We start from the raw sequence: 26906 nt of genomic DNA on the forward strand, positions 1-26906 counted from the left end.
ACGTCAGGAAGAGGAAGTACTAATCTGGCTTAATATTGCCAACACTACATTGTATATTCCTCTCTCTCTCTCTCTACCTCTCTCTCTCTCTCTCTCTCTCTCTCTCTCTCTCTCTCTCTCTCTCTCTCTACCTCTCTCTCTCTGCCTTTCTTTTTGTCTATCTCTTTAAAGGTACAAAAATACAGGTACATGCAAAAAAAATTATCTTAAAAAAAGTCATGGATCATAGCTACTCACTTGCTAACTAGCTAGCCAACACAAATATGCATACTGAAACATTTTGATGGCTTGGTCAAATAGTGTGTTAAATTCTCTTCTTTTCCACCTGCTGCGTTTATGTTGCAGGTTGAGGAAGGCAGCAAGGCAGCAGCTGTGTGTCTCCAGGTGGGAGACGAGCTCGTCAACATCAACGAGATTCCCCTGAGTGGCTACAGACAGGAGGCAATCTGCCTTGTGAAAGGCTCCCATAAGACCCTCCGTCTGGTGGTGAAAAGGTAGGTAACCAATCACTGGTCCCCTCCCCTGCCCTCTCCTCCTGCATCTGCTGCTGTCACAAGTGCACCACCCCCCCAGCCTAAGAGCTCACCATGGTAACATTGCCAACAAACCAAGGTGACAGAGGAGACGTAGGAGCCTGGCCCTTGAAGCTTTTTGCCTGCGCAGTGTGTCTGTAGACTAGCCGATGCTTTCTGGGATTTCTACACTGTCACTGTTGAGTTCTTGGTAGCTGGATGGTCCTGTTTTGCCAGGTTATTTTGGGTTGAAGGCGAGAGCAGTTCATGGTCTGTGACGGTTTTCATGACAATCAAGTTAAAAGAAGGAAGAGAGGTTATGGATGACATCATTCCCTCTGTTAGATAGGCAGGTGTGGGAAGGACAGACAAGGGGAAGTTGTGATGCAAATGACAGTATATGGCACTGGGACCTTTGTAACACCTTGTTGTCAGTGGCTCTCACGCCCTCTGTGATAGGGGGCATTTCTAGTTTACATTGTTTTCTTTGCCAGCTGCATTTGTGCCACACATCTCACTCTTTCTCATTCAGTAAAGAACACACTGTTGATGAACAGTGAACCCACAATAAATGATTACATTCACTCTTTTGTCAGAAGCCAGTCCTTGTGACTTATTGACTCGTCGTATTGTTTAGTATTCATATCTTGTTTAAGTGATGAATCATTTGTTCAGAGTCCTGGAGGCCTTCTTACAAATGGCCTTGCTTTGTGTGAAACACTAGCCACATTGTCTCTCTTAGCCATCTGCATTTCTCTCTATTGTATCATATCATAACGTAATCCCTGAAAAAATCCTACTGTACAAGGAAGTCCACTCTCCATTTATCCATCCACAAGGATGTGGCTGTGAGTCTCACTCATTGTCTTTTATTCTCAATGGACGTGTCTATTATTGGATTATTGGACTGAAAACAGGATTACATTGCTGTCTATAACAATCTTAGTCTATTTGATTAGTTATGTTATTTAAATGTCAATCAAATCTGATCAAACCACACCCATACAGTTCTGATGAGCAGATAAGCAATAGTTAAAAAAAAAATCTGAATAAATAACCAGCCTGCCTGAGGGAAGGTGACGTCTTTTTGAGTGAACCAGGATATATGAGCTGGGTTTGGTTACAAGGGTGATGTAAAATGTTTGATTGTTGCGTCTCAAGTGATACAGAGCAATAAGGATTTGTATGTAGACATGGAGTTGTAAGATATAAACAAGGTTTTTGATAACTGACATCCAAACACACGTCTTACTATATCATTGCTCTGCTAGATACTACAACCAACAAGCTTATATCAGGTATAGTTTAATCTGATTGCCAATGTTAGCTACCCGCCCCAAGTCACATTTGATTGGATCAATGTATGTATACACCCCTGAGTTCACGATGACTCATCAAAAATATGTGGGTGACATGTTAGTGATAACTGTGATGTTATAGTGTTACTTAGACTGTGTTATGTTCAGATAAGGTAAAAGGGCAGGTTATTGCAGTTACTGAGTTTTCCATGTTGTCAGTGAATGTGTGTTATGTTTAGAGGTCATGAAGCCTGTCAGTCATCACAGCTACCTGACAGTGATATGTGTGACATAACATACCTGTGATTGACAGAGAGTGAGGAGTGTTGTTGTTGTTCTTGGCTGTTAGTTAGTCTACAGTGGGAGTTGAAGTCAGATAGTAGTGCTGAGATCACATTGTAAACCAGTTAGGTTTGTTGTTTTGGTGTTGGCTGCTGCCCACAGAAGCCTGTGTTCAGTTAACGGATAGAGAGCCGGTGGAAGCAGCTAACGGTTCGTAGCTTCATTAGTGAGGGATGCTACAATATTTTAATGTTTTACAGGAAAAAAGAGGCAGTTTGAACAAACTCAAAAATGAATTTTTGATAAACATCTGACACATACCAAGAGACTACAGGACAATTAACAATGGGACACTGGATTTGACCTTGGGAAAGGTTCTTTTATTTTGCTGTCTTTAAAATATTAGTGAATTTTGTGGTAGCGGTTTGAATTGTAAATATTTCTTAAATGTCTGTTATCATTATTGTAGTAGTGTGTATGAGAAACTTAGACAGTAAATGGACCCATAAGCAGTACAAATATTTCTAAACATTTCCAAAGTGTTCTGTGTCTTGGCTAATCAGCTAGCATGCCAGCAGAGGTGTCTCTGTGGTTGCAGTTTGTATTTTTCATTTTGAAACAAAGGAGGAATAGGAAGAAGAAAGAGGCAGAACTGAGGGATGTGGATATTGTCATTCCAGTGAGCTTGTGATTCAAGATGGAGAAAGACATTTCCTTACAAGGTCAAGTCTTACTGTATTTTAGACAGGGTTTTAGCCTCACAGGACTCTGTCTCTTCTGCTCGTCTATATTGAAGAATTTACTGTGTTCTGTCACGATACTCTCAAATAGGATCTCCACACAGTCATTTTCCAAGGCCACAATAACAAGTCTTGTGTCTGATTTAGAAAACAGCAAAGTGATAATTGTTCATCACAGAACCTCAAAGCTTCAATTCCAGTCCCATTTCTTCTTCTTCTTCTTCTTCTCATCCAGCTGCAGTCTGCATGTTGTGTAGAATTCTGGTGTTGGGTTTTGAAAATGCAACCTGGACCCATGTGGAGCCCTGATGTTTGTCTACAGCTTAACCTGTGCCTGAGCATGCAGGTGGCAGCCATGAAACACCTCTCTGTTTATCTCAGGGATAATGTTGGATAGTTGAACGAAGATCAGGAAACTGTCACAACCTGCTCCTGCCTACAGGTGTGGTTGGAAGGGAGGAGCTTGATGTAGCAAGTCGTGTATTTTGCATGCAGTGACTAATGTGAAACTGTTGGTGTAATGTCATATGGGAGAGGGGAGGAGAAGCTTGTCACGCGTCACAGAGAGAACAGATAGGTGTGGTAACCTGTGTGAAAGTGTCTTGTTGTCTTTGCACATGCCTCAACAAACCCAGTGTTCATTCTGTGCTTCTACTTCAGTCTGTCAGATGAGGAAATCTCTGAAGTATTGTGCATCAGGAACAAAACCGGGGTGTGAGCTGAAGTTAAATTGCACGTTTTTATGCAAAATTTGTTTAAAACTTGCCAACACTAATTACTGTATACGGTTAAGAACTATAATTGTCCCATATAGACACATAGTATTTGCATGGATTCCAGCTTCACTAACTGGAAATCCAAAAGTTGTAATTTAGCTAAGTGCAGTAAATTCTGAGTTGTATATTCTAGTTAGTGATATATCACCAAACTGAATATGGACTGCACGTGTCTTCAAAGCAGCTGTAACAACTGACAGCAAGGAATCAAACAGAATGGATAACACTTTTTGACCAGTGCCACTAGATTTCACGGAAGCACAGATCATTTGAAGCACTAAAATCTGTCGCATGTAAATCTGTCCCCTGTTTCCTTGGCAGCTAAACTCTTTTGTGCGTTCACATTATTTTACTTACCTCTCTAGGTTGGGGCAGTTAGGATTTTATTCTCCATCAGGACCCCCACAGTCTGGACTGCCTTTCTTTCCTCTCCCTTGAGGCGTTTGCTGAACATGAAACTAACTTGAGTGAATCATTAAACTTTACAGCATGAAACTGGAAGTTTGTTGTGGCATTTGGTTTCCCCCTTCTGGCTCTGATAGAGAAGTACCATACTCACTAATGTGCTTCATTATTTAGCATTGGAAGACATATTCTCTGCTATAGCTCAGGGGTAAAGATTTTGTGAGTTGCTAGGTTATCAAGAATGCTGTTTCCATTACCATGATACATCTGTGTGGCTATTTGAGATAAGTGAAGCTTGCACAGAGGTTTGGTGCTCAATCCAATTATACCCAGAAAAGCTTATTGGCCTAACTTACAGTGTAAGTATTCAGTAGGGGTTGCAGTCCAGTAGCTTACATTTGCTGGTCTTTGTTTTTCTAAATAAGCCTATGTAGTATGTTTGGAACGCTGTGCGCTGAATTCTTGTCGTAAGTAGATTTCTTAAAATTTTTTGGGTCTCAGCTGAGGAAATCATAGTTTAGAGATTTCACTGTTGCCCAGTCTTAACTACACCCCTGTGTTTCTTTGTTGGTTTGTTCCATTGCCAAGGTGAGTTGACAGCAAGTCACTGAAGTGGATGTGACTAGTTTTACAGGATGAAGGCTTCAATCATTGAAATACACTTAGTCTGAACTGTGATGGGTTTTCCACAATGTGAAATGAATAAATGATAGTTCTTGACCATTTCGTGTATTTGGGATTTTTTTTTTTTTAAGGAATGTTAAACTTTTGCACTTTTTTCACTGAAGAAAATATAAAGATGATGATGTGATTTTTGTCTTGTATCAAACGAACATGTTCCCTTATGTCTGGAGAATATGATTTGTCGGTTGGGGCGTCTCTGTAGCACCACAATACTTATGGTGCCGACTATGAACTACAATGTTGTGACACATTTTACCTTTATCAGAAAAATTGCAACTCCCATGGTTTGGATATTGCACTTGGCCATATTGTGATTTCGACTATTGTGCAGCCCTAATTTATACCATAATCACCAGTTTACTGTGAATTCACCATCTTTCAAAGCAGTGGGGCCCAGGGACCCCCAGGGGTTCTTGAGGGTGTTTCTGGGGTCCCCAACAAAAAGGGGAATAACTTATTTTCACTATATTTCCATCCATTAGCAACACAATGGCAGAATGTGTAAATATTGATGGGTTTCAAACAGTTTCTGTTATAAAATGTTAAAATCTTATCAGATGAGGATCCGTGGTCTAATTTGTGTCAGTTTAGGGTCCTTGATGTGAAGAAGTTTGAGAAGTACTGTTTTACAGTATTCATCTCTCATATTCAGTCTGTTATTGTCTCATCTTGTTTAACATTAGAAATATTTTGTCATCACATAGCTGCTGTTAGGAATGTTTATGGAGAAGATCAGAGGGCTACAGTAAGGGCATGTCACTGCTGATGTTACATAAACATTAATAACAACTATGTTTGCTCACATTATTATGTTATTTACGACACTTTTTATGGGTTGTTTGTGGTTGGCATTACATTCCACAATCCACTTCAGCTGATACTGAACAGTAAGTAATATGGAACACTGAGTCCTAGCTACATGCTTTGATTGAAAGATTGTCTGTGAATTCATACCTGTACTTTTTCACACTGATTCCCCTGAACTTTAATAATGGACTGTGTCTATGTCTCAGGACATGGAGGTTGTATGTTGTAGTGAGCCTCAGACAAAAAGTTTCCAGGTGTTTCTGGGCTGTGGGTCAGTGCAGGCAGCCGGTGACTTGACAGCTGGTATGCCACTCAGCCCAGGAATGTGCTGGTCATTACATGCGGCTCATGGTTCACCTCTCTCACCCGAAACATGACTGGTTTGATTGTAGGTTCTGCTGAAGAAGGCCTTTGTCAGACCCTCAGGGCCTAAATGGACTCCACCATCTCATCTCCAGGAGCAGGCAGGGTCCTCTCAGCCCCATTTTTCTGTCCATTTATACTGTACATGATGCTACACTTTGCTTTGTGTTTTATCTCATGGAGATAATACAGTTAATTCCATCACCAAAGACACCAAGGTTAACAATGTGATTTAGACAAGGTGAGGTCCTGGTCACCTGTATTCAGACATACAGTAGATTATCTGCTTTAAAATGAGAGTATAAATTTGGCCAATATACCTTATGTACAGACTGAAATCTGTTAAACACATCAGGAGGTTGTCTGAGGCACAGAGTCACATGTTAAACAACCGAAAGTGTTTCGATCTCCTTTTTTTGAGATCAGCATGTTAGAATCAGAACTTATTTGATTTGCTTAACACTTAATATGATATTTAATGCTTTTGTTAAACTTAAGGGAATGAAACATGTTTATTGTACTTCCCTCACAATGAATACCTTGTTGGGGCCTTATGCTTGATTGCCTCCCTCACAATAGATCACTGTGAATTTTATTGCCTTCCTATCAGCTTTAGGTTGTTACTATTATTTGCTAATCTTCTTGCCTGTCACCAGACCTCTAGCTGCTGTGCCAGGGAACGTTTTAATAAAAAGAAACACTTGTTTGTCACTCACCCAGGATGTGTTTCTCACATTTATACCATTTATCATAGTCATTACCCAAAGGCAACAGTTTAGACAACAGAGCAGTGGCAAAAAAAAAAAAAAATCTAATAAAAATAGACATATCATGTGGATTACTTAGTTTTTCATTGGAAAGGTATTATGTAGTTCTGGTGCTTTATGAATCTTTACCCTTCAAGTCAAAGCTCACATTGGACAACTTCATCAAACTGCACAACACTTGTTAATCGTTTCCTATACAGAACCAGATTCCTTTAAATGTGATTAGTTACATGATCACAGAACAGGACACTTTCAGAAGTCTATTTTAATTACAGAGGTTGCTAACACTAGCACACTCACTTAAATAATTAAAGCTCATTGTTCTTGTAAATAAATAAATGAAATAAAATTGTTAATTTATTTATGTATTTCAATCTCACTCTGGTATAGCATTCAGTATTTAGTGCAAGAGGCCATCAGACTACTCATGAACATGAATCATTATTTTAAAGAATGTAAAAAATGAAAGAGGAAATTCCAATGAAATAGCAGCAAAATAAGAATGAAGTGATGGTGTTAAGGTGGTAAGATAGAAAAAAGTTCTCATGTGGGATTCTGAGTGCAGTGAGCATGAGGTTAATTTATATTCTTTCTATTTTAGGTTCATATATTCATTTAACTACAACAAACAACACAACCTGAAATAATGGGCTAAAGTCATTAGTTTGGAACACTAAGTATTTGCCATGCTTTGCTGACATCCCTGCTTGGCCAGTTAGAATGCTCATTAGCCACAGCTTTCAGGAAACTGGGTGCCCTTGCACCCTAGAGATCACCGTGTTGCCATAGTAATGGTAGAAATGCATGTCTGCCTCACAACAGGGGAGATGGGAAAAGAAGAGTCCGGCATTTCATCCCAGCATTAGCATATTAGCCCCTTAGAGCCAATGAGACGAGGCAAGGTACGGGAATACTCCAAGGGGACTGGCTGTGACAATAGCCCTCCTCCTTCTCTGTACACTCTGCCACCCCCTCTCAGGGGTAAAACCCCCATAATCCTGAAGGAAATCTCCCCTCTGTTCAAACCAACACTGCTGGGAGAGCTCAGTTTTAGTTATGGTCATTCTGTGGTGGATATTATGTATTTGTGGATAGTGTGTTTGGAGGTAGTGGATCACTGTTGGAGCTGTGTAATGATGCTCAGACCTCGGCGGCCTGCATGTCTCTTTATTTTGGCCCGTCTTTGAAGTGTCTGTGGAATGTGGTGCCTGACCAGCACACGGAAACAACTGGTCACACTTCCAAACTGAACTCCAGTCTCATATTATTTTTTGGCCTTTCAAATAATACAATTCTACTATGTGTCCATTTTGAAACCTTTGATCCAGATGTTTGGTGAGTCACGTTAACTTTGTTTTATGTTTAATTGACTTTTTGAGCCCTAAACCTTTTGACTCACACCTGCAGCTTGAGTCTTGCTATGTTTAGGTGAATGAGTTGGGGATATTTAACATATTGGGGTTTTCATTGCTTTGTCTTATGACCCTAATATTCTGTTATTGTTTTGATTGTTTTGTCTTATCATTCAGTATGAGGTCATCCCTCATTTAGGTTAAGCCATGATCAGCAAGACTTAGCATTTCAAACGCAAATGCAAATTAATCTTTGAGGGAAAAGGCTTATAGGTAAAACAGAATCATCTGTGAATATTCTCCTCAGCGTCTCAGGTTTTATTAATTGATTAACAGGCCATTAGTTTGTCAGGATGTTGTAACGAGTCCCCTGTGCAGGCTGTTTATTTTTGAATGTGGACTGGTTGGTACTGGACACATTTGAAGTGAGATTTGGCTCTAAACTGATCACTCAGAAAACAGTCTCTCCCCCTGCCCCCATTTGAGGCAACTGATTCACTTTCCTAGCATATCTGTGCTGGCCCAGCTGTAGCCCTGACGATAGGCCTAATAAAACCAGGCTCATTTGCATACCAATAGCAGGCGCCATGTGTGGCTAGCTCCTGGTGCCCCAGAAACACGGACCGTGAGGGGACAAGGAAGACTGCGCTCCATGTTGGCTTTCCTTTGTCCTCTAAATAAGCCTTAACTCTAATCCACAATTAATTTTGTGGAATTGTCCCATTTTATTGAGCTTAACTAAATCTCTGTCTCAATCTGAAAATTCTAAATCTATAAAAGTGAGTGTAGGGTGTAAATATAATAACCTACTCTATTCATTTTACTCAGAAGTTAGTTTCAGGTCTTCATCTGAAGGAAGCTGTTGTTTGGACCTCTTGTCATCAGATCACTGAAGGCCTTTAGACAAGGTGACTGAGGGTGCAAGACCTCTTGACCTCATGGCTTTGTAGGGCAAGTTGAGTCCAATGAGAATGAAAGCAAGCAAGCAAAGCTTTGTCTAAAATTCTTCACCAGTCTAAGCTACATCTGCAGTAAAGTGATAAACTAACTACCAGAAAGGCACTAAGAATAACATTTCTTACGTGTTGAGAATGAGTTTGTATTAAGTGTTTTTGTATAATTTATTGGACAGTTTACAACCAGACAGGGATGAATTAAGGGAAAAACCTGGAAAATGAGTGGAGAAACATGATGTTGATCGTATGATGTGGCCTTCACAGTCACCAGATCTCAGTCCAGTCCCAACACCTTTGGGAGATTTAGGATCGAAGTGTCAGACAGTGCTCTCCACCACCATCATCAACACCAGATGATGTAATATCTTTAGGTAGAATGGTGTTGATCTTCCTGTGCAGTTCAGAGACTTGTAGAATCAATGATAAGGTGTAGTGAAGCTGTTCTTGCAGCTCGTGCTGACCAACAGCTCAAATTGGGTTTTCCTTTAATTTGTCTGTAGTCTTTTGTTAAAGGTCAGAGCCTGAGGTGTTAAATCTTACTACAGTCACAGAGAAAACAACCCGAACCCTCTCAGTATAAACTGATTCTCTAAATGTCTCAAAATTTGGGGTGACCCGTTTCATACATGCCATAAATAATATACATAATGATGTTAATTGAAGGATCCCATGTTTTTCCTCATCACCCCACACATTACAGTACTACGGGTGTAACTGCAGAAAACTAAATGACTTCAAAAGTCCCCTGTGACTGTCAGATGATGTCAGTTGTGAACGTCATTGAGTACACAGAGGTTGTCTGGGAGGCAGACGACAGCTTGGTTTGAGGGGTGAGGTGGCTGATCTGATTGTGTAAGAGATTCTCTATTCTCTTAAGCCCCCTGCCCCATGCTGGGGGTGTGTTCCCCCTGAGACCATATGGCAAAGTCTGAGCACAACCAGCTCACCTCAGTGATGTAATATTTTATCGATGAGTTTAATGAGTGTTTCATTCCAGTATTGGTTCTGTTGTGATTCAGGTCCATCACATAGGTGTTTTCTCATTTTCAACTTCCATGAAACTTAAAAATATAACAACACGCGCAGACACAAATGTGACCAGGAGAGGGAGCTATTGTACCATGTATCAGCAGCCGTGTACACCTCTGTAGACTGCATGTTATAGTCTGGAGAATTAGGAGCAATTTGTGATGATGCAGTTGGATTAAAGAACCTTTTGTCCTCGTGAGATTTTGATGCACTGAACTCCACAACTCATGAACCTTTATGCTGTGTTATAGAGTGCACAAACTGTCAACAATCAGAACCAGCAGTATAAATGTCAGGTGGTCTTCTTTGTCCTGTCTTCTACTGTGAATCCAGTCAATTGTCGGTGAGCTCTTAGTGTATGTGTTCCTCCCCCTGCTGCCTAGGAATATGAAAATGGTGGATATAGTAGCTCAGAAAATGCCCTCAGAGAATGACGTGCATGTGGCAAGAAGCTTTCTCACGAAGATTTTGCGAAGTTCCATGAGGTACAGTTCTGTGGCTTCATCATAATCAGTAGTAACCATTCCCCTTTTTCCTCTCCTTCCCTCCCTCCCTGCCTGCCCTGTGCCCATAATCACATTAATCATTCGTCTAGTGATAATATCATCTTCATTCCTCTCATAGCAACTCTCCCTCTCCTGTGGTTTATTACCTGCCCTCACTGGCATGCCCTTTTTTGGATTGTCTCATTGTTCATGTCATTAGATGAATGATGTTCATCCCATTTGTGGAGCATGTAAATACAATTTGTGTCCATGACATGTATACGCATGTTTTGTGTTTATATTGATGAAAGTCAAATTGTATTCTAATTTTGGTTCATGCCATTTTATGCTCATATATTCTGTTTACCTTCTCTTGACATGCAATTCAGAAAGAACCACTTTAAAGGGTATGTGTAATGTGCAGCTGCACAGAGTTTGTGATTAAGTTCCCATCTGTGACTGTGAATGTCGAAAATGCTGTAAATCACTGCCTCAGTATAGATGCAGTGACACAAGTAAAAATGTTTCATTTGTGGTGCAGCATCAGGGTTGCAGCACTAGTTATATTTGTAAGTTTCAGTTGCACTGATTCATATATGGAAGCAGACATACTGTTTTCCATACGGGGTTGCTCTCTAATCCAGTCTGTGTTTTTTGCCCTCTCTGCAGGCGGAATGAACCCATAAGCAGGCCTCACTCCTGGCACGCCACCAAGTTCAACGAAAGCCAATCAGAGACTGCCAAAACACAGTCTCCACCCACACCAGTCTGGCACACCAGATATGATGCAAGGTAACGCTGGGATGTTGAAGTTTGCCTTTTGAGTCTCAGTGTTCGATATCAAACTTTATGATTACTCTTTGGTGACCAAGATAACCGTGAGCTATAAATGATGATATGGCAACACCAAGTAAGAGCCCTGTGTTGTCACTTTATTGCATTGGCTCAATGAGCGAAGGTATAAAGGTTCATTTTATTGACATTCATGACTCTATTCTATATTTAAACATAGAATTATGAATTTTAATTATCAAGATGCAACTTTAAAGAGAACATTTAGTTTGCTTGTCCTGTGTTTGCTGTGTTCTCCAGCTGTGTTGCCAAGGAGATGATAATTAATTAAATGTAAATGTAAATGTAAAAGGGCCATAATTTATAACCTGATCACAAATAGTAGTCTTTAGGAAAATGTCAACGTTTTCAAGAAGAAAAACTGTTTTTTTTTCCTCTAATGTCACATGTTGTCATTTCCATTGACCTCCAGCTCATCCTCAACTGATCTCTCCTCTGGCTGGGAGCAGACAAACCTGCGCAGAGTGTCTGACCAGTTCAGCTCTCTTGGCAGCATGGACAGTCTAGAACATGTTGCACATCCGTACCCTGCCGGTCAGCTGTCACCTGCCAAGTCTAACAACAGCATGGAGCACCTCGGAGGAGGCAAACGAGACTCAGCCTACAGCTCCTTCTCCACCAGCTCTGGCACACCAGACTACACCCTGTCAAAGAGCAACACCGCCTCAACAGAGAACATGCTCTATAAAGTCAACCAGTGGGATGCAGGAGGAAAGCACAACAATGGTAGAAACAGCCAGAACCTGACTGAGGGAGGCAAACAGGATGATAGGCTCACATATTTTCAGATGCCAGGAGTAAGCGCAGGTTATGAGTGTCCACAGATTGAGGACCCGGCTGGCTCCCGCCATTCCACTTCAAGCAGAACCAGCTTTGGACCTGTTTGGAATGTCCCTGAGAAAAAGAAGACTGCATCCCCATCCCCTCCCCCACCCCCTCCACCTGCACGCAGTGACAGTTTTGCTGCAACAAAGGTACATGAAAGGGGGCTCGGGATAGCTCACCCTGAAGGACCTGATCCACACAAGACTGCGACTGAAAATCGCCGCAGCCACAACCTTTCCCTGAAAATTGACAGCGACAGTTTTTACCCTTCATCTGATAAATCTAGCCACAACCAGTTCAGCTCAAACAAGCAGTACTCCCTGTCCAGCAGTGATGTTCGGCAAGGCCAGCCTTACCATCAGAGACACCACAGTGACAAAAGCACTTTGTATTCTCAGCCCTGGGCTACGTCTGTACCAAAGCCACAGAACGCAGGTGGCTACCACTGTAGCATGCAGGAAATGCCTACTAACGGTTCTGCACAACACTTTGGTCAGAACCAGAGAAGGAACTTAAGCACCTCCCTGTCGATCACAGCCACTGACCAAAACACTGACAGCAGTGGACACAGCCGATACTACTGTGTCACTACATGCCAGCCCACGCAGCCCAACCCCCAGCTGATGTCAGGAAAACCAGAGGACCGGAGGAGTGTCACAGGCGTGGACCTGGCAGAGAGCAGCAGTGAGCGTAATTCTCTCAGCCCACAGACAGTCACCAAAGTGAAGTATCATCAGCCCCAACAACACTCCTCACACAGTAAAGACAGTAATGGATACAGCAAGCACCAAGTTACTACTGTACTGGAAACCTGTGTTCCTAAACCCAGCTCAGATAATAGGGGAAGCCAGAGAGGACACAACACAGAGACTCCGTACGTGAATTACCCTCCTACTAGACAATCTGAACACCGAAGGTCTCTCCCACTACAACACAGAGAAATACCCCAAGACATTAGATATCACAGTCAAGTGAGCAACAAAATCAGCCCCCAAGTAACCCCCATGCTGCACTCTCTATCCATGGATGCTGCAGGCCAAGATGAGAAAACAAGAGGCACAATCTCTGAGGAGTCCATTGAAAGCAAGCAGGCAAAGCGCACTGATCGTTTTGCCACAACATTGAGGAATGAAATCCAGATGAGAAGAGCCAAGCTGCAGAAAAGTAGGAGCGCAGCAATCCTTCCTGGTGCTGAGGGTGAGACTGAAGACGATCAGGATGTCTGGAAGTCCACTGAAAGCACCACTCCATCGTCTGCAGACGGATCCTTCACCAACACCTACAAGGACCATCTGAAGGAAGCACAAGCAAGGGTGCTGAAGGCTACCTCTTTCAGGAGAAAAGACCTGGAGCCAGTCTTAGTGGAGAACCCTGCAGCGGAGGCCCTACCTAACTACCCATCCTCAGCACTGGCCCGTAAAGATGTCACCCCTCTGCCAACTGTCACAGAATCTGTGATGAGTAAATCAGGGCCTGCTGCTGGTCAGGTGACTCGCATTGGAGGCCGGAAGCGTTTTTCTGCAGAAAAGAAGGTCAGGTCTTTCTCTGAACCAGACAAGATCCATGAAGTCGGTGTGAAAGAAGATCTCCCATGCAACGAAAAAACAAGCTCCTCATTAGACCGACAGAAGCTCTTCAAAGAAAGTGGGAACCAAGTGAACCAAGTGAACCAAGGCCAAGATCTTGCCTCAATCGGTGCAGCAGGAGACACAATGAAAGGGATCAGCAGCAGAGAGTACACTGAGGAGGCCCAGAGAGCTTCTTACTCTGCACACAAGCAGTCCATCCTAGACCAGCAAAGACTGGGCACCTTTGCTGAGTATGAGGCAAGATGGAATACACAGAAGAAACCACCAGAAACCAGAGCCTCCGGACGGTACCGATCAGCTGATAACATCCTGGATCCTGGACCTGAGGAGAGAACTAAAACCACCTGTTTGCATGAGAGATCCAGATCCTCTCCCTCAGCTGACATCTATGGGCAGGTGAGGCACAAAGTCAGAACGTTAGTAATCTCAAAATGACAAACATTTTATTGGGATGATCAAAAAATTTGAGGTTTGAAGATGATTTTAATAACTTAAATGTTGCAACTGCACCAAGCTGTCGAGGTGGTTTTACATCTTGTTAAGACAAACACACTGACTGAAGTGAAAGGAACAAAGGAAAAAACCAAGTCAAATATTAATCCATGTTTGTTCATAATGACACACCCTCATCTTAAGGAAGAGAGAGGGGCACCAACCTGCTGACGCCTTTCACAAGTGAAAAGCTGCAAAGCTGCAACATGAGTTTGTTAGAATAATTAAAGAAAGAACTCTGCTATTGGGATCGCTGGAAGCTTCTTTTCTCTGGATTATTAACTTTACAGTCTGTGTGTTTGTTTAACTTTATTTACAGAAGATTCCAGTTCCTGCAAGAAAGTCTGAGACCGAGTTTTCCCAGACTGAGAGAAAACCTGCTGAGCTGCTCAACACTGCTACAGGGTGAGTACATTTCATTTGATGTGACCTGCTAGTGAACCAGCGTCTGTGGAAGTGGGACTACTTCATGTCTCAATTATATAGTACTGTATATAAATGCAAGAATATCAGTGTTTTTGCATTTGAGTTTTTGCTTTACTATAATGTACAGTTTGACAGTTGTATTATTTTGATCTTGTACCTGTGTCATTCTATCAGCATATTTTTCATGATATCTTAGTGTTTTTGCTCGCGAGCTTTATCAGTGAAAGATGGCAATGAGATTGTAGAGGAACAGTGAAGTCTTTGTGATCTGTCAAGGCATACCAGTGGCACTGCCCTGGCGCAGCTGTGACAACATAAGCCGTCTCTCTTGCTGCGCTTTGTGTCGTTCAGTGGAGGCTTACTGGTGTAGGCGAGGCATGTCTGACAGTGAGGAAGTGTTTCTTCAGCCCTCTATTGGAATGTAATGGGGACAGGAGTTCAGGGGGCCGGTCCTAGGCATGAAATTATCATCAATAAGATCTGGTGCTTTGCATAATTAGATTTTTAGCCATGCTAGTGGCAGTGGCTCCATGGGTGGCGATGTCGTTCAGTTGGTTGGTTCCACCACTTTGGTCCAGACAGAGACACCTCAACAACTATGAGATGGATTGGTATGAAATTTTGCACGCACTCTCTTGGGCCTCAGAGGATGAATCCAGTTGAATTTCATGATTCCATTTCCTCTCGCACCACCATGAGATTGCCATGTGGTCTGTAGTGAAATGTCTCGACAACTACTAAATAGATTACCATGGAATTTGGTGCCCACAGTCACGTCCCCCTTAGGATGAATTGTAATAACTTTTCATCTAGCGCCCACACCATGTTAGCACTTTCATGATGATCATGCTAGCATGCTGAAATGACCATTTAGCTGAAAGCTGTGTCTAAGTGCAGTCTCACAGAGCTGCTAGCATGGATGTAGACTCTTTTTTAGCCTCTGTGTTTCAGGGAAAAAATAATTATAGAAAACTCATTTGTTCTTTCAAACAATTAGATGCAGGCTACAGAGAATTCAGTTTCACAGTAGGTGGGCATAGCTAGCTAAGTACAGACTCACATCTACAATAACTTCAGTGGGGAAAAGTGTGGAAATATTAACCCTGATTTGAATTATGTATAAGACTGGAGGAAGGTTTAAATAACAAACATCAAGACTATGAAGCTGCCTGTGTATATGAAGTGGTTTGGTGACAGTGGATTAAACCTGCTTGCTTGCTGACTGTTTGTTTTATGGGAAGGGTGAAATGTTTACAGCTAACACTGATGATTTAATTTGATCCTTTGATGATCCCATATGACCTCCAGTTGTCTGTTCACCTCTTGTTTCTACCTTTATTTTGAAATGAAGCGCAGAAATTATTTTATATTTTTCCACCAGCAGCATCCAATTACGCTAAAATCAATCGAACGTAGTTTACCTTACTTTACATGGAGAGTACCACTCAGCATGTTGCATAATGTCTTCTATGGCTCTAGATAAAAAAAATAACCTTGATGACATCATGAGGGTGAACTCATTTTGGGCTTGAGACAAAAAGAACATTTTAAACTGAAATCAAGTGTTTCAATCTGGTGAAAGAAGTGGGTAGTTACCAGACAGAGAGGCTCTAATGAAATATACTATACTATATACTAATATTGCGATTCATTATGGGATATCTCAGCCTCTGTGGCTTTGTCCCCCTACTTAAAGGAAAACCTATATTGCTGGAATATCCCTTCATTGCAAATGCTTTGAAGTGGATGTTTATGCAGTAATGTGTCGTGTGTATTTTAATCTTAATGCCAGGTTTGTAAAAGTAGAATTCAGATGTTTAATACTCTAACATGTTGGTCAGATTGTCTCAGATTACATAGAGTGATTCTTAAACTTTGTAAGGTGACATAGTCAAGATGAATTCATGGTTTGTAACCAGTTATTCAGGAGTCTTTGTGCATTATCTAAACTCCCACTGGTGAAACTCATTGAAGGGTGTAGAGTATCCCTCATGTAGGAGCCACACCATATGTCACGTTTGCATTACAACAGTGCAGAGGATGTTATTGTCATTCAGAAGTCTGAGAGATGAGCTAAGTGAGGCGTGCTCCACCCTGATAGTGTTATTGATACAGGTGTAAAAAGACTCCAACAGGTGGCTTCTGTCAGAGAGTCATCAGACAGACAGACAGACAGACAGACAGACAGCTCACTCGCTTTTACCTCTGTTCTCTGGAAATGACAGCAATAAGACTTCACATGGGGTGAGTTGGTACAATATCTTATTACGTATTTGGTTTTAAATCTATTATATTCCTAATAATCCTATACTTTTCCACAGCTGCTAACGACAGCGACAACATTTGTAAAGTTGGAAACATCCTGAATGCTTTCTTGTCTCTTATTTCACAAAGAAAATAGTGTATTAGTGCATACACACTGAAAGGATCAGAGATAATGTTTGGGCACCTTAGACAGACAAAAATGTTTAAGAAATTCTTTATTATACAATCACAGATAAGTTATTTTCTTGAGAGTGTGTCGTGTTTTCCGACATAAACGTGTCATTGGTTGAACACCTACATCACAGTAATATAACTACCAGATATCAGTGGCATCATGTTTCACGTTTGTGCGAGGTAACTTTCTCACACTGTTTCCAGAGGGGAGGGTGTAAGCTTCAACAGCAGTTGTTCTTTGGGTAACTTGTCAGAGCTTGTAAGAATTCAGACTGGGAGGTTTGAGTCGTGGCCTCTGTCTGTCCACACGTCTCTGTACTGTGTCATGTGACTGAAGAATCAATATAATGTTGACTTAAATTAAAGCTGTGTGGTTTGTGTTAATGTTCTCTGAGAACTCCTAATTGACGTGTATGAGATCTGTTTGCATGAAACCACAGCAGTAGGTAGGTTTGTATGCATTCACCATAGTGCCCAGATGGCTGAGTTAATGGCAGCTTTCCACTGTGCTGTATGTTAAATTATGCTAAAGGTTAAAACACTTCAACTCAGCTCCATTAGTTCACTGTCAGGTCCTTAATGACTGCTGTGATCTCCTGATATTGACCTTTTCTTCCTCTTCCATGTCTGACTTTACCAAAGAGTTAAAAGTGTAAATGTGAATCATCAGGAAAAAGTGATCCGGTCTTGCTTTTTTGCACTGGAGGATTATTTATTCCTCTATGGAGACTTTGTGGGAACTTAAATATTCCTCTTCAGACTGCCAGCTGAACGGTTACCAGGGAGGAGGCCTTCACAAGCCAGGGAGACGTGTGTCTTGTCATGCTGGCATAATCACAGTGGCTGCTGGAGACCAACACGTCCTCCACCACAGTGTATTATTTGATAAAGCTGCAGATGATAGTTGTTGCTGCCTCGCTGTGTAATTAAAAGCTTTCTATTGTGTTCCTCAGGTTCTCTGACAGAAGCCCCGGTGACTGTAAAGTGAGAGAAAAGCCGGTGGAGTTTGAACATTACTCAGCGCCACCCCCTCCGCCCATGACAGGAGCCAACCCTGACAGCAGACACAGAGCTGCTCCTGCCACCGTGAACCACAGACCCACATCTGTCTCTCATGGTCTCACGGAGTCTGGCCTCCCTCAGCCTGGGGACCACAGCCACAACGAGTTGCCATCTGGACTGAGGAGGAAGCCCTCTGCGCTGGAGAAGCCTCCCCCTCCTACATGCCCAGAGGTCGACTCCCAAGAGTCCCTCACCAGTTCCCAGAGTGAAGTCTTCACCCACTGCTCTCCTAACACTGATCCTAACTCCGCCTTCGTCCCCACCCACTCTGCAAAGGGAGATTCTGAGCAGGGCAAAGGACTTGTGGACAAAGGACAAGGGGCAGTACATCATCTATCAACATCCAATCCTCAGCTGGCCTCCTCTCCCCCGGCTTCCTCCTACAGACCTTCAGGGCTGGCCAGTATGGAGAGGCAGCGCTCACCATCTCCACAGTTTTCCCCACAAAGACTCAGCGACAAGCCTCCAGTCTCTCTGCAGGATGAAGACTCAAGCAGGTAAACTTTTTTGTTTTGTTTCATGAGTTCCACAGTGTTGCTGCAACTGCAAACTCCCACCCAGTTTAGTCAGAAGTCAGTGACTGTAACTCCACTACTTATCGTGTCTTTATGCTACTTGTACAAAAGGGCTTATTGAGAGTCACTGCCTCTGTAGAATCAACATGAAACATGTGAGTGCTATCAAGCCACAGTAAATTAGAGGGATTCTCCGAATTGCTATAAAAGCCACTGGCGGTTTCGGCGTAATTCAGTTAAATGCTGAAAATGTAAAATGTAGTCTGAAGCTGTTTGTTCATCTTTCTGATTCAGAACTAATTGATATCATCTGTAGTGAACCTCTGACTGTACAGTAGGATTATTACAGCTAACAAAACCAAAGTGGTAGGAGGAGTCCACATGTCTTCCAGCACACTGGGCATGGAAAAAATCTGAGTTGCCATCATGCAGTGAAACTTTAAATCATCGATGGCTGGAACAAAACTGAGGAGATTTTCTTCTCCTCACACAGAGAGACTTCCCCGAGCTTCATTTTATAAGTTTGTCTCTTTTTCTTTCTCTGATATTTCAGGATGGAGCATGTGACAGAAAACCAAAATTCTGCAGTGAAGAAAGTTCCCATTAAGATAGTCCACTTAGAGGGAGCCACAGAGAAGGAGAACAGTCCATTTTTGAAGCACAGTGACTCCTCTGCCATTAAAGCCGAGGCTCCTGGTGTTAACAGGCTCAGCAGTCTGGGAGGTGCAGGGCAGGACTCTGTCTTCTGTGTCTTCACTCGGCAGAGAGAGCCCGACAGTCCACCAGCTTCTCAGACGGACACATACATGACCACTGTCAGAGATCACATCAACTCCAACTGTCAGCAGCCACCGCAGCCCACAGACGAGCCCGAGCCCAGCAGAGACAGGACCGCTGTCACCACAGGACTGACTGAGGAGGACCAGAAGAGAGAGGAGCTGGCCAGGGACATCATGGGGAAGGACAAGTCACTGGCTGATATTCTGGATCAGAGCAAAATGAAGACCACCATGGACTTGATGGAGGGCATCTTCCCTCAGGGGGAGCAGCTGCTGGAAGAAGCTCACCAACGCAGGAAGGTGCCCCCGAAACAGTCAGCTGCCCGGCCTGCTGAGGAAAGGTCAGCCTCACTTTAACTTCTGTATGGCCTGAGAGGTGCCTGTTCTTATATCTGTGATCTGCTGGACTAACTTACTGTATATAAAACCACAGGGCACTGTTGAAAAAACATTCAACTTTTATACAGTTCACCCGATTACTCTTCTTGTTTGACCTCTACAGTGTGTATTTACTCTCAGTATGTTTAGTTTCTACATATGAGAGTAAAGTCATTCATATACATGAGCTTGGAAAAAACCACTGGCCCTCAAACAGTTTAGTATTTTTCTTCCAAAACACTCAACATGTCTGTGAGGCCTACTGTTCTGTACCACGTGTGGTTTCATTTACACAGATGTTACCAGAGAGTAAAACTTCAAGTCGGAAAACAGCAGGTGAAAATATGACAGATGTTACCGTGTTAGTCGTCACATTACCCTGAAACAATGTTATGTTAAAACAGCAGCCAGTGACATCCAGTCAGAGCAGCGCCACAGAGAACTGACTGACACGAGTAAAGATACAAAAATCTGTCTGACCAAAGAAAACCGGTTCATACATTTGACCACTGGTTCTCAACCAGGTAAAAACTTGCACCACAGATTATACTTCTGAAGTTGCTGGTATCTGGAGTAGCTGTGGAGTAGCTCAGCTGATATGAAAAAAATAGAAATTATGATTTGATAAAATATATGCCAGCTACAATAGGCTGCTACACTGTGCACACATCCCTCCGGTATGAGTCAGTTCTAACACCTTTATAACTGCACATCCTCATGTTGCCAGAGAATTTGAAATAGTTGTTAAAAGTAGCTTCAGTCACTCCAGACAGACCAAACATTGGGCAGAAATGGCCGGGTACAACTGTATTAGGCCGCTGGGTGCAACACAGGATGTCTGGATGACAGACAATGACCAGCATAAAGACCCTGACAGCTGTTTGTTTGAGTCTGAGAAAACTGTGAATCAACAAATTGTCTTGAATCACTCGTGTGTCACAGAACGAATGTGTTTGGTTCCTTCACCAGTTTCCTTTGACAAGATTTTACCCTGGGTCTTTTTATTTGGTTTGGAAATGATTTGTTTTTTGTATTTCAGGGAAAAGGAGGACAATATGGCAGCAGCCGTTACTATGGTGACCAGCTCTACATATTACAGCACATCTGCTCCAAAGGCTGAACTCCTCATCAAGATGAAGGACATGCAGGAGCAGAAGGAGGAAGACTCAGAGGAAGAACTGGACATTAATCTGGCCAACAAGAAGGTACCAGACACTGAACACACATTTAGTCTTCAAATCATCAAATCATGACCCCCCACCCCCCACCCCTGACTGAAGGCCTTTGAGAACAGTATTAATTAATGTTTGTTTTTGTCATGTAGCAAGAGTTGATCGACAGCCTTAGCAAGAAGCTACAGGTGTTGCGGGAGGCCAGAGAGAGTCTTCAGGAGGACATCCTGGACAACAACGCCCTGGGAGACGAGGTAGAGGCCCGAGTCCAACAGGTCTGCAAACCCAACGAGCTGGACAAGTTCAGGATGTTTGTTGGGGACCTGGACAAGGTGGTGAGTCTGCTGCTGTCTCTGTCAGGCCGTCTAGCCAGAGTGGAGAACGCCCTCAACAGCCTGGAGGAGGATGCTACAGCTGAGGAGAGGGTCAGTGGATATAAATCTTAGAAATCGAACTGATGGTGTTTGAAGAAAATGTGTCATATCCTCAGTAATCCTGATGTTTGTTTCCTCTTCAGCGTACGCTAGTCGAGAAGAGGAAGCTGCTGATCCGACAGCATGAGGACGCAAAGGAGCTGAAGGAGAACCTAGACCGTCGGGAACGTGTTGTTTATGACATCCTGGCCAACTACCTGCAAGAGGACAGCCTTACAGACTATGAACACTTTGTCAAGATGAAGTCTGCGCTCATCATCGAGCAGCGCAAGCTTGAGGACAAAATCAAACTGGGCGACGAGCAACTCAAGTGTCTGATGGACAGTTTGCCAATAGAACAGAGGCTGTCCTTCTGAAGCCCAAAGCTCTGATTAGACAGACTGGTTATTACTCACTGTCCAGCAGAGGGAGACAGAGACAAACAGCCTGTTTGCAACAATGACTGTTGCATTTTCTCACAGTTTTCAATTCACACCTCCTGAGGTGGACTCCCACAGACTGATAGCATCCATATGTAACTCCTTTGTGACAGATGCTGCTTTTCCTGGCATCAACAGACCACTGTATCTAATGTCTTTCATGCCATTTTTTGCTGTTTTTATTCTGTGTTTTTGGCTCTTTTTTTAGTAATTTATTGTAGCCTTTTGAATCTGTGCAGGAGGGGACAGTATTTTATCTTCAACTGATCTGAGCAGCCACACTACCTGATGTGTGTTACATGCTGAGCAACTAAGAGTATTTATCATGTTTTATGTTTAAATAATTTCACACTCTGTAACCATTTTCAGATAAACTATGAAATCTGGCCAAATATTTCAGTCAACTCAAACCTTTTTGTCAAAATTTATAAACTAGTGGCCTTGTACTAAGATTTCTGTGCCCTCGTTTCCCTCACTGAAGAAACTTTTCTTCTGCGATAAACAAGATGAAGACAGAAGGATGTGAGTGCAGCAGTGTAACCTTGTGAATGTCCCGGTCATTTTAAAGAGCACTTGTTCAACTTCACTAAACAGAAGAAGCACTTCACATCCAGACTTTAACTCCACAGTCAAATCCACATTGAACATGTCGGGGGAGTTCTCCATGTCACTGAAAACACTGTCCATTCTTTAATCCACCTCTGCATGTTGCTTCTGTCAGTGCTGCTCTGTTTTATTCACAGACACAGAATCTTGTTTAGATAATGATGTTGCCACATGTAAGTTTACCAAGTCTGTATTTTTGTCTTATTACTTCACTGTGTTTTGTTATTCACGGTGCAGATGTTTCATAGTTACCACAGATGTTGCTTGACCTCTAGATAATTTCAACACTAAAAACTGTTCAGGTTGATCATTCTGCAACCAAATATGGAACAAAATCGTTCCAAAGCATTTTGACCAGCTTGAGCTTTGAGTCTATCAAATGTCTAAATTTCAGACTGTCAGGATTAAATCAGTCTCCCCGAGGTGAAGCCTGGTGGAGGGTGTTTGTTCTGCACATGTGAGTATGTTACAGTTTGAAACGCTTTGTGCACTGCTACAGCTACAGCCTGACTCTTAACACTTTATCAGCTGTGCTCCTTTATGTTGAATAAAGAGTCTGCTGAAATCACACACCAGTGTTTGATTGATTTCCTCTCAGTGATCGGCTCATGTCCATCGTCATTCATTAACCTCACCCCGCCCTCCTCTCTGCTGATTGTTAAGATACTCCTTGTCATGTCGAAGTATTCGACATGACAAGGAGTATCTTAACAATCAGGTGGTGTCCTCTCACACACTGGAGCAAAATGTGGACTGTCGCTCAGACTCTTTCTCCTGTGATATATGAAGCATCTGTGGAAGGATCCAGTGTCTGATGAAAAAACATCACAGTGAGTTAAAGGGCAAAATGTTAGAGAGGGTTGTTTTGTTTTACTGCATAACCTGCAAAGATTTAAATGGACAATCATTAACTCCAGCAGTGCATGAACAGATGGTACCTACAGTTACTAGAAAATAAGGTTTCTCTGCACTTTCACTGAGGAGCTGTATTCTAATTCTCTAAATTAATTTAATCCGAAATCATTTCTGTATGTTCCAAAACTTCTAAAAGTAATTTTTCCCTCACCGTATTTGTAGACATCGTTTATATCCTGGATAATTTGATATTGTTTGAAAAAAAGAGGAACTTAAACATCTCATTGTGATGCTGTTTGTTACAGTCCAAGTTCTTCTTCTATGGTAATAATATCAGTGTCTGTTAATGTATGCTTGTACAAATACAGCTGCATCATTATATGTAGAGTTTACCTGAATAATAAGTGGAGTAACTGTGGTGACAGTCAGTATCATCAGATTATATTAACAGTCATGGTCTCGTTGCTGCACATTGCACACAGTCTCATTGTTGGTTCTGTAGCATGTTTTGATGAGTATCAACATGATGTAAATCATATGCGGAGCAGTGAAGCTGTTCTAGCAGCTCGTGGGGTTGTGGTACAACATCTTACTAAGGCACTTTATGTTGGTTTTTCCTTGTGTCACCTGTTTGTGGATACATGGTCTTTACAGGAGAAAAAAAAAGTATTTGTTTATCAGTAGTGAGTAATGAGTATTATTATTAGTAATATGTGTATATATGGACAAAATATTTCAGATAACTTGCTCTGTTCAGGACAGACTGCGCATGGAAGACATGGTTCATTATACTACTGGATCAATATTGATATAAGAGCTGAGCATGTGGCCAATCGTCATTTTTCAAACAAAAGCACATAAAAGACAAACATTTTTATCAGTTATCCCTGTTTTTAAAGAATGAAGACCTCGATATTATTGAGGGGGAACATTTTACAGTGTTACCTGTTAGTGATCTGTGGACTGGCTTTATTGGTATATATACACACTTACAGTATGACATAATATATCTACAACAGGTTTTTGGCCCAGATCCCAGGTATAAACCAGTAAATATGATACAGATAATAACAGTGGAATAAGAACATGGAGCAAAGCAATTCAGTTGTCTTCAGGCCTCAGTTCTCCAGACCAATCTTTGGCACAAGGCACCACCGACATATTGAAGCTGTCCACCTCTCATATTCAAAGTTTCTCAGCAGTTATACAGAGAACTGTAATTAGTAAACAGAAATTAAAGAGGCCATTCTACATTTGAAAATTACAACCACCACCTCGTGTTTGTATCCCTCCGCCAACCTGATGGTCACAGTCTCTCCTTCCTGAGTTACAGTGTTGAATAATGGGCAGTTATTTTTACAGGACATTATGATGTCACAGTGAAGTTGACCTTTGACCTTTTGGATTTCAAATGTCATCACTTCATCATTTTATCCTTATAGACATTTTAGTTAAATTGTGTCATTATTAGTGAATGAATTTGTGAGTTATGGCCAAAAACGATGTTTTGTGAGGTCACAGTGTGACAGAAGTGATGAAATTCCATCTGAGGATTCCTGATATATTTAATTCACAAGAATGTGAGGTCACCATGACCTTGCATTTGACCTCTGACCACCAAAATCTAATCAGTTCATCCTTGAGTCCAAGTTAATGTCTGTGCCAAATTTGAAGAAGTTCCATCAAAGCGTTACAGAGATATCATCCACACGGCGCAGAGGCATAATGAGACCAGAAGATGAATATATCTGTGTTTGTTTCATCAGGTGTGATGACGTCAGAGAAGCTGCATGAACTCAACATTGTGTGAGTCAGCGAACAGTCTCTCAGACGTTAGTGGTCACACTGGACAGGATGATTTATCTGGCCCACACAGCTCACAGGCAGTTCCTGGGCCTGGTAGCAGGTTTCCTGGCGTGGATCTTCACCATGACCACGGTCGGCCTCAACGAGTGGCGGCTGTGGCACGTGGACGATGTATCCGTCATCACGTCGGGCGTGGCCTGGGTGGGTATCTGGAAAGCGTGTTTCTACAGCCAAGTCCTCCCAGAGATGGAGAACTGTCGGAGCATCAGTATCTCAGACTCTTTTGTCCCAGTGGAGATCCCCGTGGCTCAGGTGCTGATGGTGCTGGCGGTGGTCTGTGGCCTGGTGGGAAACGTCAGCGGTGCGGTGGCCATGAGGATGGTCTACTTCTCTCTGGAGGATCGCAGCAGCATCAGGCTGGTCTTCATGCTGGCAGGGACCCTGTATCTGCTCACAGGGATGTTGTCCTTGGTGCCGCTGGTGTGGAACATGAGCTCTGTGCTCAACAACAGCACCATAGACTTCCCTCCTGAGTTTCACCTCCCTGTGCCTCCTGTCAGGCAGCAGGTCGGCTCTGCCATCGGGGTGGGCATCTTAGCCTCCGTCCTGATGCTCATCAGTGGCCTGCTTTTCCTCTCCTACCACTATGCCTGGAACACTCTGAAGTCAGAGGCCCCCAGAGACACCAGGGACCCACTCCATGGTCCCTGGAATGAGTTAACAAATGGAGTCAACCAGGGAATGGATAATCCTGTGTTCCACATTGAAGAAGTCTCATGATGGAAAAACCTGAACTGGCAGGAATACCACAGAGAAGAGTCACATTTAAAGCAGAGCTGCTGAATCAATCACATTTTATTATCGTTTATGATGTTACATCAAAATTCATCCTCATACAGACTAACAGATGAGAATTCATCATCACTGGACATTAATTATAATTATATAATTAAACATGATTTATAGTGATATTCTCATGTGAAGGATTACTGCTGGCAGCCCCTCCATATACAACAACAATGCTGATTCATTACAAGTACATGAGACAACACAAGAGTTTCCGCATGTCCTCAGAGCACATATGAATCACTGTTTTAATGTGACATACATCAGAATATAACCTACAATAAGTGGCTGGTCATGTAGGAGCAGTAACACAAGCTGTAACATAACACCTTCATGCTATCACTATTTAGGTTTATACAGTGAACTTGTTACAAAACAGTTGCCTATTTACACAGATTAATCTCCCATGGGGCCCTGGGGCAAAAATCTTTTGACCCCCACTGAACATGGCAGGTTCACCCAGAAACCAACCAGGACTCCAGAGCAGGACTGATAAGTTGATTAGTTGGTTAACAGGAAATGAATTGGTGAGTGATTAATAGTTTTAGTCATTTTCAAATAAAATAACCAATAACTGACTGTACCACTGCACCAGCTTCTCAGATGTGAATATTTCCTTGTTTCCCAGTTTTCACTGATAGTAAACTCACATGTGGTGTGTGTGTGTCTGACGACTGCTCACACCACAAAAACAGTTTGAAGACATAAACTTGGGTTAATGATGATAATAATGAACGTGACTTTCTGAAATTTTACAGACTAAACAATCAATTGATTATTACAGAAAATAATTAATAATGGAGATAATTGTTGATCGTAGCCTCAACTATGAAAAAGTGAAAGCAATTTTATAAAACACAACTTTACAACAAATGAGCTCAAAATAAACAATTCATGTCTGAAAACTAGTTGATATTCTACCTCATCATGTAGACTGAAAATCTGGAGCTTCCGG

At 42.3% G+C, this 26906-nt stretch overlaps 2 protein-coding genes across 8 annotated transcripts in view; both read left to right on the forward strand.

Annotated features, from left to right (window-relative positions):
- Window positions 1-23014, forward strand: part of shroom2a (shroom family member 2a) — a 34833-nt gene extending 11819 nt beyond the window's left edge. For 2 of the 7 annotated variants that reach the window (XM_056379404.1, XM_056379410.1), the window contains 11 exons: window positions 346-494; window positions 10355-10456; window positions 10846-10863; window positions 11126-11248; window positions 11721-14118; window positions 14534-14619; window positions 18033-18638; window positions 19210-19776; window positions 20853-21018; window positions 21138-21410; window positions 21503-23014. In XM_056379404.1, coding sequence (XP_056235379.1) covers window positions 346-494; window positions 10355-10456; window positions 10846-10863; window positions 11126-11248; window positions 11721-14118; window positions 14534-14619; window positions 18033-18638; window positions 19210-19776; window positions 20853-21018; window positions 21138-21410; window positions 21503-21775 — 4761 coding nt within the window. In that variant the 3' untranslated portion in view covers window positions 21776-23014. Of the gene's footprint in view, window positions 1-345; window positions 495-7654; window positions 7970-10354; window positions 10457-10845; window positions 10864-11125; window positions 11249-11720; window positions 14119-14533; window positions 14620-18032; window positions 18639-19209; window positions 19777-20852; window positions 21019-21137; window positions 21411-21502 lie in introns of those variants that run through there. The other 5 variants (XM_056379408.1, XM_056379405.1, XM_056379406.1 and 2 more) reach the window with 5 other exon arrangements.
- Window positions 23015-25153: 2139 nt separating this feature from the next.
- On the forward strand, window positions 25154-25885 carry cldn34a (claudin 34a). Its single transcript, XM_056379506.1, has one exon. It carries the CDS (start codon window positions 25154-25156, stop codon window positions 25883-25885), a length of 732 nt encoding a protein of 243 aa, XP_056235481.1.
- The last annotated feature ends 1021 nt before the right edge of the window (window positions 25886-26906 follow it).

This window comes from Seriola aureovittata, chromosome 6 (genome assembly GCF_021018895.1).
Source record: "Seriola aureovittata isolate HTS-2021-v1 ecotype China chromosome 6, ASM2101889v1, whole genome shotgun sequence".
Taxonomy (NCBI): Eukaryota; Metazoa; Chordata; class Actinopteri; order Carangiformes; family Carangidae; genus Seriola; species Seriola aureovittata.